Source organism: Desmodus rotundus, chromosome X (genome assembly GCF_022682495.2).
Source record: "Desmodus rotundus isolate HL8 chromosome X, HLdesRot8A.1, whole genome shotgun sequence".
Lineage (NCBI taxonomy): Eukaryota > Metazoa > Chordata > Mammalia > Chiroptera > Phyllostomidae > Desmodus > Desmodus rotundus.
This window is the reverse complement of record NC_071400.1, coordinates 73,106,370-73,119,846: the sequence shown is the minus strand read 5'-3', so window position 1 is coordinate 73,119,846 and position 13,477 is coordinate 73,106,370. Positions and strand designations below refer to the sequence as shown.

The window sequence follows — 13,477 nt, the reverse complement described above, 5'->3', positions numbered from 1 at the left end:
TATTTCCAGAGAGGTAAAAATGCGACTGAAACACAACAAAATGATTTGTGCGGTGTATGGAGAAGCTGATGTGACTGATCGAATGTGTCAAAAGTTGTTTGTGAAGTTTGTTGATACTGCTGACATTTTGGCCAAATAATTCTTTGCTGTGGGGCTATCGTGCATTGGAAGATGTTTAGCGGCACCCCTGGCCTCTACCCACTAGAAGCCAATAGTGGGAGATAGCCAACATACTCAGAATACCCAAATCAATAGTGTCATTGGGGAAAATGACAAATGAGTCTTTTTTGTTTTACAGAAAAAACTAAACAGACTTTTTGGCCAACCCAATACATATAAAAGCTTCTGATATCCTAATTGTGTACATACAAGTTGACAGATACTTAGTATGGAGAAATTTTGAATTAGTGTTTGGCCAATTACCAAGCATTTCTAAATAAATTTCTGCTGCCACAAAGAATTTAGAATGCAGGATGCAGTTCTGTTTGTTATGACTTCTAGGAAGTTATCCATAGGAAGTGGCAGTGGCTGTACATAGTGATTTAGGGACAAAAATTGGAGGGGCTGTTAGTAGTAGTTAGAATATGGGCTTTTAACTCAAGTAATATATTTGAATTTAGCAAAGATTAATTAAACATCTTCATTTGCATTAACCTGAGTTACTGATTGGATGCGAACTAGCATCACACTGAGGAGGGGGGAGTATTGTGCTTAATATATGCTGCCTTGACTGTTTTTGTGTATAATTTATCATAATATGTAATAAGAATGATGAGTCCTGTGCTAATGATAGTGGCAGTACTGGTGGAGTTTGGAAAAGACAGGCCTTTAGTCTTAAGCAAAGGTCACATTTTAAAATTACTTAAGAATATTTAGGCTTATAACTGTGGGCTCAGCTCTTGAAAATGACTTGTTGCATTTCAAACTCCATAATACGAAATTTCATCTTTTCATTGAACAATGGTTTTTATAACATGCCATATTTCTTAGGAATACAGCTATTGTGTTTTAGAAGAAAAGCCTGTGGTATGTAGCCATTAGTGATGACATAGAACATTTAACATTGGAAAATTATAAATTAAGTGAAAAACCACAAATTTAGTTTAAGTATGTTTCTGCATTAAAAACATTTCAGTTGTCTTCAAGGTGGGAATATGGTGAGAATGATGGTATTTTTTCCCTTTATTTGCCAATATTATAAATGTACGGCATGGAAGTTAAAAGTGTAGACCCCTGGAGCCTGTACTGGGTTAGAAATCCTGGCTCCACGCTTACTGCTTATTTACTCTGCTCCAGTTTCTTTACTCTTGAAATGGGGCTAATGATAGGCTTGTTCTGAGGGAGTAAATAAATTTATACATACAACTTGCTTGGAATAGTGTCTGACACAAAGTTAGCACTCAAGTGTTACCTATTATAATCACTCAGTAAGAAAAATTTTATTTAGAATTTGAAGTATGTCAGTCTGGCTGTGATGGTATTAAAATTGGGGAATGAGAGACAATGTTGAAAAAAATAAGTTTGGGCCAATTGTGAATGGCCTCAAATAAATAAATAGTTCTGATGTAAAGGTGGAGAGGAGGAAGCCAGTAACTTTCAGAAATGAAAGGTTTTGGGAGATTAGTGTAGGTTTTAGGTTTTAGTGTAGCATTAATATACTGAACAGATTGGTGCTGGGGAGGCCAACCAGGATTCTGTTAAGATTGGAATCTAGCCTAGAGTGGTTGGAATGGGAGTGGAAAAGGTAACATTGGACCCACCATAAAAGAGGAGTTGATGGAGATGGGAAGGGGTTTGACTTTGTTGCTGTTTTTACTGCTGACCCCAACCCTCCATTTTAGTTTTGAGCACCTACCTACCTGTTGTGTGCCAGTGAATCCTTGGGATTCAGTGATGAACAAAGTTTATAATAGCCTCTCTTTCTTTAGGGAGCTTTTATTTTTTTGGTAGAAGAAAGGTCATCACACAGATGCTATGAAAGAAAATAGCCTCTCATAGGAGTAGGTACAGTAAGTCCTCACTTAACAGTTTGGTAGATTCTGCGACATTACGTGAAATGACTTATAACTAAACCCAATTTTACCATAGGCTAATGGATACAAACAAGAAGTTCTTGGGCATCTCATCTACATTATGAGGAAATGATGTCGAGGTTCTTCGAGGACCTGCTGTACTTGATGAATTCTGTCAGGAGAGTTGCAGGCTATTGAATCACTATGGGCAAAACTAAGCAGACTGCATGTGCGAAGGCCCCAGAGGCAGCATGGAGGGACAACATTTTAAAGGAACAAGAAGGCAAATTAATTAAACTGGAATTAGAACAAGCTTTGAGTTGGGTAGTTGCAAGTTGAGGCTGGAATTAGGTGTTCGAGTGAGAAGTAGTTTGGTCTTTATTCTGGTCTTTGAAGATTTTTAAGCAGGGCCATTACATGATATGGTTTGCTTTTTATTAATATTCATAGTGATCATTTCTAATGCAAAAAGATAAAACATAACTGAAAGGATGGGTGCAGTCTTGACAGTAACCATGCTTCTAAGAGAAAGAACAGCCCTGACTCTTGTGGTTCAGTTGGTTGGGTATCGTTCAGCAAAGTGAAAGGTCATTGGTTCTATTCCTGGTCAGGGCATATGCCTGGATTGCGGTGGACAGGACAGGTACCAGAGGCAACCAATAAATGTTTCTCACATTCTTTCTCTCTCCCTTACCCTCTCTCTAAAAATAAATAAAATCTTTTAAAAAATTTATATATTTCACCTTAAAAATGTAAATCTACATAATTTATTTCCTCCATATGCTAGTGTATTCATTACAAAATAATAGTTTGCCTAAGACAGTTGTAATTAAAGTTTTCATTTTGTAGTCATCAGCAAAAGTAGTGACGTCTAATGTCTGGTGAAGGCTAAGCACAGCTTTTGTTTCAGTCTCTTACCTCTGGTGAGTGAATTTAAGAAGGAAAAACAAAGGTTATAGATGCCAGGCATAGAAAGGCATTAGAAAGGAAGAAAAATAATTGAGTTATTTTCCCTTTGATTTTAGCACGTAAAATCAGAATAGGTAAAATTTACAAATTAAGGTAATGTCAATGGATGAGTTTAAGGATGGTCTATCAAATTGTTTTCTAAGAAACTCAACTCATTTTGATGTCTGGTAAAGGAAATAATTTGTTTGGAGTGTTGGGCTTGTTGCTTATTGTCTCTATCCTCAGTCCGTAATATCAATTCCACAAGAACAGAGAGATGTGCACTGTAATATTCCCTTCTTTAAAACAATGTGGCCCATTGTAGGTATTCAGCGTGAATTTCCTAAATGACTAAGCTTTGAGTTTTTATTTAAAGTTTTTTTGGGTCAAAAGAGAGAAATTTACAAAGAGAAGTAATTCTTGGTGTGTCTAGTATCATATATATGGACTTGTAGAATATTTTAGTGTGCTGCATAAAAGGAGAGAGAGATGATAGACTATGGGGAACGTTTGAGCAGAGGTAGAAAAATGACTGAGTAGACAAGGCGCATTCTTTGTCCTGAGGTTTCTCTGGTTATTAAGGACCTCCCACTGAAAGCTGCTAGAGAAATTCAGTTCTGTAAAGTTTAAAATAACTAGTAAGTGGCTTGCTGCTTATGGAATACTAAGTTATTTAAAAGAACATAATGCCAGTCTTTATCCAGGTAAAAGTGATGCGTTTCCCATCTTGGAAGATGTTGAGATGCTAAGTTTGGGTATGAAAAAATTCTGTGTTTTCTAAAAGGCAATCTAATAATTGCATAGCAGAAAATCCCAGGTGCAGTCTGATAAAATGTGAGTGTTGGGGGAGGGGGTGAGAACAGTGACCCTTGTAGTAATGTTGTTTTTCTAAAAAGTGTTTCTATAGGAAGTGGTTGTTAATTGTGTCAAATTTTACATGATTTGAATAATTACTGAGTTTCTTACTTCTGTGTAGTATACTGCTGCTTTGGCTTGGTAGAAAGCTTGTTCTAGCTTGCCTAGGTGTGCCTAAATCTGCTGTTACAACTCCTGTTAGAGCCTTGAGACCTCTTCTAAAAATCAAGTTAAAGCAATGATTCCAGTTGGGAATCCAGTGTGTTTCTTCCAATTGGATTAAAATGGGATTTTTATTAAGAAATTATTTTTAAAATTTGTTTCCATTCAAACCTTTCCAAATTATATCTTAAAATATTCAGATTCTTTAAATATTCAAGAACCCTTCATAGTACTTATAAAAAGGGAAAAGAAAACTACATTTAAAAATTACTGTGTTCTTGGTATTTGCAAAACACCTTTATTAAAATAATTCTCGTGGCATTTTTGTGGGTAGCATTACCTCAGTTTTAAAGACCTTGAAAATTTTTGAGAGTGCTTGTTGTAAATGCCAGAGGTGGGATTTTGAACAAATTATATATTTGACACCATGAAATTTTTTAATTGATTCATACCAATTTCTTACTTTAAATCTCCTAGCGTAGCATATGGGGGAAAACATATTCAATTCTTACGTGGTAATAGAGTTGGCTATTAAAACTAGCAGAATAGAGTAGAGTGTTCTGTGGTGAGACCTGACATACCTGCCCAGCAGTAATGGAAATCTAAAAATGTAGGGAACTTGACAGGTGTAGAAGAAATCTAGAAACAAAAGACATTAAGGTGAGACTATATAAGAGATAGGGATGGCAAGCAACTTGAGGCTTTGCTGATGAAATAGAAAATGATTTAGTTCTGTGGTCTAAAAAAAGTATTTTGTTTGAGGGAGGGGTTACTCACTGCCACCTTTGTTTAGAAGGATATTCCTCAAGTAATCCACTGAATACTTTTGTGTAGAATAATTTGTTCCCTGACTTTTAATTTGTCTATAGGTAGAGGATTATTGGGATACATGTAAATGGGAGGGTGTTAAGCATAAATAAACAAAACATGAAAATGTAATTTTAAGATGTTTTAACTCGTTCTCTGAATGTTAAAGGACTGTAAAGCAAGAGAACAGTCAGTGCTGTATATGTAAACATTTATTGTGGGATAACAAAATTTAGTATTTGAACCACTTCTAAGTGTACACAGTTCAGTGGCATTAACATTGTTAGGCAACCATCACCACCATCCATCTCCAGAACCTTTTCATCTTCCCAAACTGAATCTCTGTACCCCTTAAACAATAATTCCCCATTCCCCACTTCCCCCAACCCCTGATAACCACCTATTTCCTGTCTATGAGTATTAATACCTTATGTAAGTGGAATTATAGGCTATTTGTCCCTCTGTGACTGGCTTATTTCCTTTATATTGTTAAATAATATTCTATTGTATGTATATATAACAATTTTGTTTATTTGTTCATTTGTACTTGGGTTGCTTTCTGGAAAGACTTTTTTTGGGGGGGGTAAGATTTTATTTTTTGAGAGAAGGGAAGAGAGGGAGAGAAACATCTCAGTGTGTGGTTTCCTCTCCTGCGCCTCCTGCTGGGGACCTGGCCCACCAGGCATGTGCCCTGACTGGCAATCAACCCACAACCCTTTGGTTCACAGGCTGTCACAATCCACTGTTCTACAACAGTCAGGGCTGGAAAGAGTTCTTAAAGAGACAGATAATGCTGGTTTAGTGGACACAGTGATAGAATTAATTCTAGGCTTGTTAACTTTTCTATCTGTGCTTCGGTCAAATCAGTTAGGGTGTTGGTTTTCTCATTTATAGGAAAATACCACAAGTTCTGTGTAAACTGTAAAGATTTACCTTAAAAATACCACTTTAATTTTTGTGTGCCTCAGCGTTAATCCCCCCACCCTCCTGGACTTGCCCCACACTTGGGAATATATATGCTACTTCTCAAATCCCAGTGTTGTGTACCACCCCCTCCACTCTCAAAAGATGGTAGGGGGTAGAGGTTGTGTTTATTGGGGAGGGTCTCCCAGGTAATGCTAATGAATCCACCTATTTCCACCCCTTTGTGAATAATTAGCACTATGTTCAAGACCCCCACGTTTTGCTTCAGTTCCAGGCTTGTAGAGTCAGCTGTTGAGTGGATGTATTCACCCTGCGACCTTCCCACTTCTCTTTAAAAAGAAGTAGAAAGGAAACCTGACTTGTATAAGCCAAGGAAGCTCAGAATTGGCATAAGGCAGGCTGGGGTGCTGACAGCCAGTTGTCTTTATGCTGAGAATGAAGAGCAAGATGCAGGAATTTGATTTGTCAATTTGTAGAGCATTGATGATCTATGGATCAGACCTTCTCCCCATTCTCCAGCCCCCCCCCCCAATCAAATGTACATCTTCACAAAGCTTTGCAAGTAATTCTATGGCAGTTAATCTTCAAACCATCCATATACCTCAATTAAGCAATTTTGGTAGGTTAGACACAGCAATTGATGAAAGAGAATGGCAGAAGCGAAAGGGGGAGACAAAGACATTCATTTTTAATTTAAGGTTTTTGAGGAAAAGGAAGATAAGTAAGGAAGATTCAAGAATGTTTATAGGCTAAGAACAAGGCATCTAGGAAAAGATAAAGGGGATGATTGGAGCATCACCCATTGGGGAAAGTATGCAGTGGGATTTTGAGGCCAGGTTGGGGAGCAAAGAGAAGAGATTGGAGCAAATATGAAGTAGAGAAAGAATGAAGTTAAAATGGTTAGCTGGTGTTTGGAGTGGTAAGAAAAATTTGTTCACATCATTTGTCAGCAGACCCAAAATTGCTAAAGATAGGTGAGTTTCTTAGGGTTTTTAAGATTGTCTACTTCACATAACTTTTGTAATGTAGGGTAAATAAAAATGGAAAACAAAAATGAAAGAGAGGCTGCTCAATCGTGTAATTTTTTAATTGGTTTTCCATTTCATGTTGGGAAAGATTTTTTTGTCTGTTTTTAACCTCATCAGTACTTGATGTTAAGTCTTGAACTTCTCTTTTGTTATGCAATTGATAACTGAAACAAAATCTTGTTAGAACCCCATCTCTTTGTTAAGTGATTATATTTAAATTTCAGGTAAATGTTGGAGTGTTGTGTAGTAAATAGGAATTTGGTCACCTTACTTACAACAAAATACATACTTAATCAATCAACTAAAGTTCTCAATCTATTCGCACATTAGACTCAATTACCAGGTTAGGGTTTTTTTGAAAAGTACCGATGCCTAGGCTTGACTCACGTGTATTATATATGTCATTGAATCTGGAGAGGGGTTTGGACATCAGCGCTGTGTTTTTTTAAGTACCTCAAATGATTTTACTATGAAGCTAAGGATGAGACCCATTAGTCTAATGAATATAGAATTGAGGATTTGATGCCATTCCCCTATGTTACCTTGTCAGTACAGTTGGGATCTATTGCCCTATAGCCCTGTCACAGCTGTGGGAGTTCCAGTGGTCAAAACCTTACCAAAAGTGGAGAGTCTTGGTCACTTGACAAATTCAATTGTATTAGAGTAATAGTATAGTTTGAACCCTCTCCAAAGAAAATTCCTCCAAAGTTTTAAAGTTTATGTTAAAACTGCTTGTAAGCTTGTTTAAAAACCATTTGGTATCAGTGATGAATGCTACTTACACAGTGCTTCCTAAAAAGTTCTTAAAAATCAGATTTTATTACCTTTGTTTTGGGTATATACACTTTTACAGTGTATTTAAGGCATTAGCAAATCGAAGACAGTTTTTGCCATTCCCTGATTGAATCCAAATGAACCAAGTACCTTGGCAATGTCTTTGGAATCCTAGGATAAAACTGAAATATTATTACATCATAAGGTTATACTTTAATAGTTTCTTTAACAGTTGTCAGTTTATTAAGTTGAATATAATGTTAATGAAACTTTACCTTTTCACTTTCCCCTCTCATTTATATAGCAACCTTCTCCTGACTAGATTCACTGGTAATACAAAGTTTGAACAGTTCTTAATTCATGTTTTTTATATCTAAAACAAATGTACTTTTTTTCCTTCTACTTGTAGGTTATGCAATGGTCTGTGCAAGATGTTTTATTCTTGAATTGGAGCTTTCTAAGACTGACAAATGCTGGTACTTCATCTTCTATAAGTGGACTATAATTTCTTTACTCAAGACAACTACATAAGCAGACAAAATTGCAAAGATCTGCCCTGTGTCGAGTATGACAGCCACGACTCGTGGCTCTCCAGTAGGAGGGAATGACAACCAGGGCCAGGCTCCTGATGGACAGTCTCAGCCCCCCCTCCAACAGAATCAGGTAGGACTTTTAAGATACTAAAGTTACATTGGTATGTCTGTGATGGGATATTTAAATAATGGAGCATGTTCTGAATAATTTGTGAAGCAATTATAAAACTTATTTTTAGAAAAGTAAGTATATGCTGTCTTACACAGTAATAAGAAAGCTCGAGTGTTGTAGATGATAACGCTTAAGTAATAGTTTTTCTTTTTCTGGCATCTTACACTGTCAGCCATCATTAAAATTATTTAAAACACTGTCACTTCTGGAGCAAAGAACCATGTCATCCAGTGTAGCCTGTGCTTAAGCGCATGGATTTAAATCATGCTGCTTGTGTTGAAATTTTAGCTTTGTACCATACTCACTTTATGAGTGGGTAAATTATATAACCTCTAAGCCTCAATTTTTCACCTGTAAAATGGAGATAAGTGCGTAAGTACTCCATGGAATTGAAAAGAGGATCAAGTGAAATATTTGCAAAGGGCTTAAAATATATTTTGGTATCAAGACTTTATGCTGATTTGTAAACTCACAGTGTGATACTCTTTATGTTCTCCGGATGAATTTGTGTAAGATTTCTGTTATTTCTTCATTTAATTGTTTGCAAGATTTTACTGGTTAACCAGTTGGCCTGGGGTTGTATTTGTGGAAAGGTTTTGAAAAAAATTTTTTTCTAGAGAGGGGCAGGGAGGGGAAAAGGAGAGGGAAGGAAATAATTGAAGTAAGAGAGAAACACTGATAAGTTATCTCTGGCATAGCCCCAACTGGGTACTGAACCTGCATCCCAAGCTTGTGCCCTGACCAGGAATTGAACCCACAACCTTTTGGTTTGCATGATAATGCCCAACCAACTGATCCACAGTAGCCAGGGCATTTTTATTTATTGACTTGACTGATTCTAGAGAGAGGGTAAGGGAGGGAGGAAGAGAGGGAGAGAAATATTGATCTGAATGTGGAAAGGTTTTGATTTCAGATGCAACTTTTTCTTTAATAGAATTTTCTGATTTGTGTGTCTGTGATAATGACATCTCCTTTTTCATTTCTGATAACTTAATTTGTGTTCTCTCTCCTTACCATTCTTTTCTAGGGACTTACCAGTTTCATTAACCTTTCCTTTGACTTAACTTTGGGTGTGGATTGCTGTCCTTTTTCTTATTTCTTGAAATGGAAGTTTAAATAATTGATTTTCAGCCTTTTCTAATGTATGCAGTTTTATATTGGGAAATGTTAACCTGGATAAGACAAACATTAAAACTTGTGATAAGCATGTGAATCACAAACATGCTGCTTATATTTGGTACATATTTATGTAGAATTGTGTGTGGGTAAATTTTCAGGTAAAGGTATTGTTATTGTTAGGTATGTACTTCCATCTGTCATTTGGGGATAAGTTCTAATTGTACAGCTGTAATAGATTAGATATTCTCTATTACAAGTATGATAGAGAAGAGTTGTGCAAGCACTCTGCCCCCTTCCCTTCCCTCCCTTTCTTCCTATCCCTCTGCCATTTTAGAGAAGTGAGCAAGTCGGTTTTAGGTTTTTTTCCAAATAAGTATGTTGACTTACTTTTTTCTCCAGTTCCCACTTTTAAGACATAAAAGTACTTAAGTGTGTGGTCACAGATCTTGGACAAAGTTAAGTCTTTCCTGTGTCATAAATTTGTTAGCCAGTATTCAGGTTTCTTTAAACACAGTCTAAGGTTGGATGCCAAAGATTTCTATTTTTAAACCAGGAGCTAGTAGTTGAAGTTGCAGTATCTTCTGCTTTCTTTTTTCCTCTCAAGTTTTATACCTACGTTTTGCATGGATTCCTAATGTCTTTTGCAGTGTTTGTGGCTTACGTGAACTGACTGTTGCCAAAATTAAACCTCTACTCTAACCTTACTTTTTTTAAAGGTGTTCTTGATAATTCTTAGAGCTCTTGGGTTTGTGATAGTCAACTTAATATTATACATTTACGATACGTTCTCTTCTAATAGATCTTTACATTTTGGAATGTGACTTGTGATTTAACCAACAAAGGAACAAAATTAATTACATTCTTAACTGTGTGTAGAGTTTCTCCTTCATTTTCTTATTCTTTACTTTTTGATGTTAGAATTTTAGTTATTTCACAAGATTTCGCATGATTGGACCAAGAAGGAACTCTATAGCATTAATCACTTCCCAACTTAAAGCTTTCTTTTGGAATTTCTGAAATTAATCAGACTTTTCCACTATGTTTTTTTAAACAGGTGTTCCCCTGGGGAAAATTTGGGGCTCTGGTATTATGTAGTAAAACTCAATGATACATGAAATAGCCTTGGCAAAGGCACTGTGGGTGAACACTCTTGGGTACTGTTGCTGGGATGGTACAGACTTTTCAGAATGGAATTTGGCAATGTATGTGTCAGTAACACTAAAAGAAATAGTTCATACTGTTGTAGTAATTACATGTCCAGGATCCTACTTATCCCAAGGAATGATTGAAGTTCAACACAAAGATTAATATGTAAAAAGACTCACTGCAGCTGTTTATCTTAGCAATAAAAATTGCAAAATACTCCATGTCCCTTAATTTGTTTAATTTATTTAATATTATATGGCCATTAATCAACTTTTTATAAGAGATTCTTAATGATACAGGAAAATACTCATGTCCAATGGAAAAAGACATAGGCTTAAGCAGGTTATCCTAATTTTATTGAAATTTGTGTACATACATACATATAGAGAGAGGGTTTTGTTTATAGAATAAAGATTGCAAGGAAATAATTTTAAATGTTATTGGTGCTTATTTGTTGATGTGGTACTTATAGGTAATTTAATTGTTATTTTTGTTACTATAGTTTCTGTGAACATGTACATGGGGGTGAGCAAAAGTAGGTTTACAATTGTGAGTACTGAAAACACAGTTTATTCTTGTATTATTTATTTTCCATATGAACAGCTGTCAGTGTACTTTAGCCCACTCCTGTATAATACGTATTAGGAGAAAGTGGATTTCAAAAATAATAATAAACCAGACTTCCCAAGTTGGCTATTTCCATTGCAAATACTTCTATTGGGCTTCTACCACTTAAATTCTGTGCTGTATAGATTTTTTTTTTTTTTTTTTTTTTTTTTTGGCCTTAAGTCTAGCTCTATAGTGTATGCACAGTGTTCGTCATCTTAAGTATCAAAAGTTTGCTGTTTACTTGCAAATTGGCTCTATGAGCTCATACATAAACTGTAAGTAAGCCATATTAATGGTAGTATACCCAGTTGTCTTCAGGACAAGCATTTACTTACACAACTGTTCACTAAGTCCTAAAATGATAGGGAAATGGGCATTCTCTGAAAGGACCATCAACTTCCAGTGAGTAGAAAACTAAAGAACTGATGAGTAAATATCAGCTTAAAATTTAGATTAGTTATAATTTAAAAGTGGAAAATATCTTTCTGAATTAAGTGGTAAAAGTATGCACAGCTGAAGTGGGGGGGGTGTACTAAAAAGGAAGAATGAAGGAATAAGATGAGCTATAAGTCAGAAACTTTTTAATCTGTAAAATGTGATATTTCCTATTTGTATAATAATTTCTATCATGGTGGGAAATGTAAGCACAGAAGCAGTATACATTGTGATTAAGAACACATACTTTAGAATTAGATTTAGATTCAAATCCTGACCACAGAGTTGGAGCTTTGTAACCTTGGGCTAATTAATTATTGTCTGAGTTTATTTTTTCATCTATTAAATGACAGACCTCTTCCTTAGGCTGCTTAGAATTAAATGAAATTATTTTCAAGCATAGTGGCACGGAGACTGCCTGAAACATTATAAGCTTACAATGATCATATTTTTAAAAAATTGATAGTATTTTCCCCTAATTTGCATTGTTTTTGAATTATTAGATGTTGTACATACATTATAGAAATCTAAATCTGGAATATTTAATTTTTAATTAAGACTTCATCGCCTGATTCTTCCAATGAAAATTCCCCGGCAACTCCCCCAGATGAACAGGGTCAAGGTGATGCTCCCCCACAGCTTGAAGAGGAGGAACCTGCATTTCCACATACTGACCTGGCAAAGTTGGATGACATGATCAATAGGTGAGTTGATTATTGTTGTTGTTGCTGTTTCTAACGTATTCATTACACAGGAAAAGCAACTCAAGTTTCTCAGCATAGTGATTGGTAGTGAAAAAGAGAAAGAGTGGATAGGAATATCACAGTAACCACATTGCCTCCTTAATAGCCTTAACATATTAGTCACTGTCAAGGGCTTAGAACCTGTGTTTCTTAATGGATTTTTAAATGAAAGGGAGTTACGTCAATAGTTTTCAGATTGATGATAACCATAGCTGGTATGTTTCTGAAGTAGAACTCTGTGTGTAATTTCCCCTTTTGAGAGTTTATGAAGATTTTTTTTCTCACTGTATGTTAGTTGCTAGGGTTGCTAGATGACTTTAAAAATTTTTGCATTGCCCTGAGGTAAACCAGATCATAAAGAGATTGAGTTTCTCAGAGCCTGCCCCTTGTGAACCTTTGACCAGTCTGAAGCATTTAACTATCTCAGCTCTTTGTTTTTCTTGATCCTTAACTCAGTGGGCAGTTCAGAGTATAAGTTTTCATACATGTAGTACAAACATATCCCCTCCAACCTCCCTGCCCCTGATTATTTGGAGAACTCTTGAGAGAATGAAAAGTTTAAAGCTAGGGAAGAAATAGGCTTAAAGAAGACAAGGGAAGGTCATATGGGGAACCCCACGTGGCTGTCAAATTCACCATGCTGTGGGCTCTACTCAACAAGCAAGTGCTAGGGACTTATGACAAACCACAAAAAGGAATGTAAGGAAAACACATACTTATATGCACTTGCCTTACTAAGTTTTTTTTGTTGTTACTTCACTTTTTAAAAATCAGTTAACACTATTACAGATATAATGGCAGGGGTACTAGAAACCCTTTGCATTTTATAAAACTTCTGGTTACATAAGTAATATAATTATGCATTTGTAAGCATAGAAATATTATGTTGATAAAGTTCTTTAATTTCCTCCTTATGTACATACATCCTAACCAAAAATCAGTATTAACAATCAGGAGTACAGTCTTCAGATTATCTTTGCATTTACTATCATGTATACTATATATATTTGATGTTTCCATAAATATGGGATTCTTACTATAATATTTTGTAACTTTTTTACTTCACCTTGAATATTTTTCCTATTAATAAATATATTTAACTTGTTTTTAATAGTATATTTGAAGGAGCATGTTAAGTGTGATTCTGACAGATGCCTATAGTAATGGCATACAGTGAATTATAGTCAAACAAAAATTGTATAAAGTTGTT

The 13,477-nt window shown here is 35.6% G+C and overlaps 1 protein-coding gene across 10 annotated transcripts in view; it reads left to right on the top strand.

The window, feature by feature from the left end:
- USP9X (ubiquitin specific peptidase 9 X-linked) overlaps window positions 1-13,477 on the top strand; it is a 408,004-nt gene that overhangs the window by 311,508 nt on the left and 83,019 nt on the right. For all 10 annotated transcript variants that reach the window (XM_053917035.1, XM_053917034.1, XM_053917036.1 and 7 more), the window contains 2 exons: window positions 7,920-8,173; window positions 12,083-12,228. In XM_053917035.1, the coding sequence (XP_053773010.1) occupies window positions 8,078-8,173; window positions 12,083-12,228 (242 nt within the window). In that variant the 5' untranslated portion in view covers window positions 7,920-8,077. The remainder of the gene's footprint in view (window positions 1-7,919; window positions 8,174-12,082; window positions 12,229-13,477) is intronic.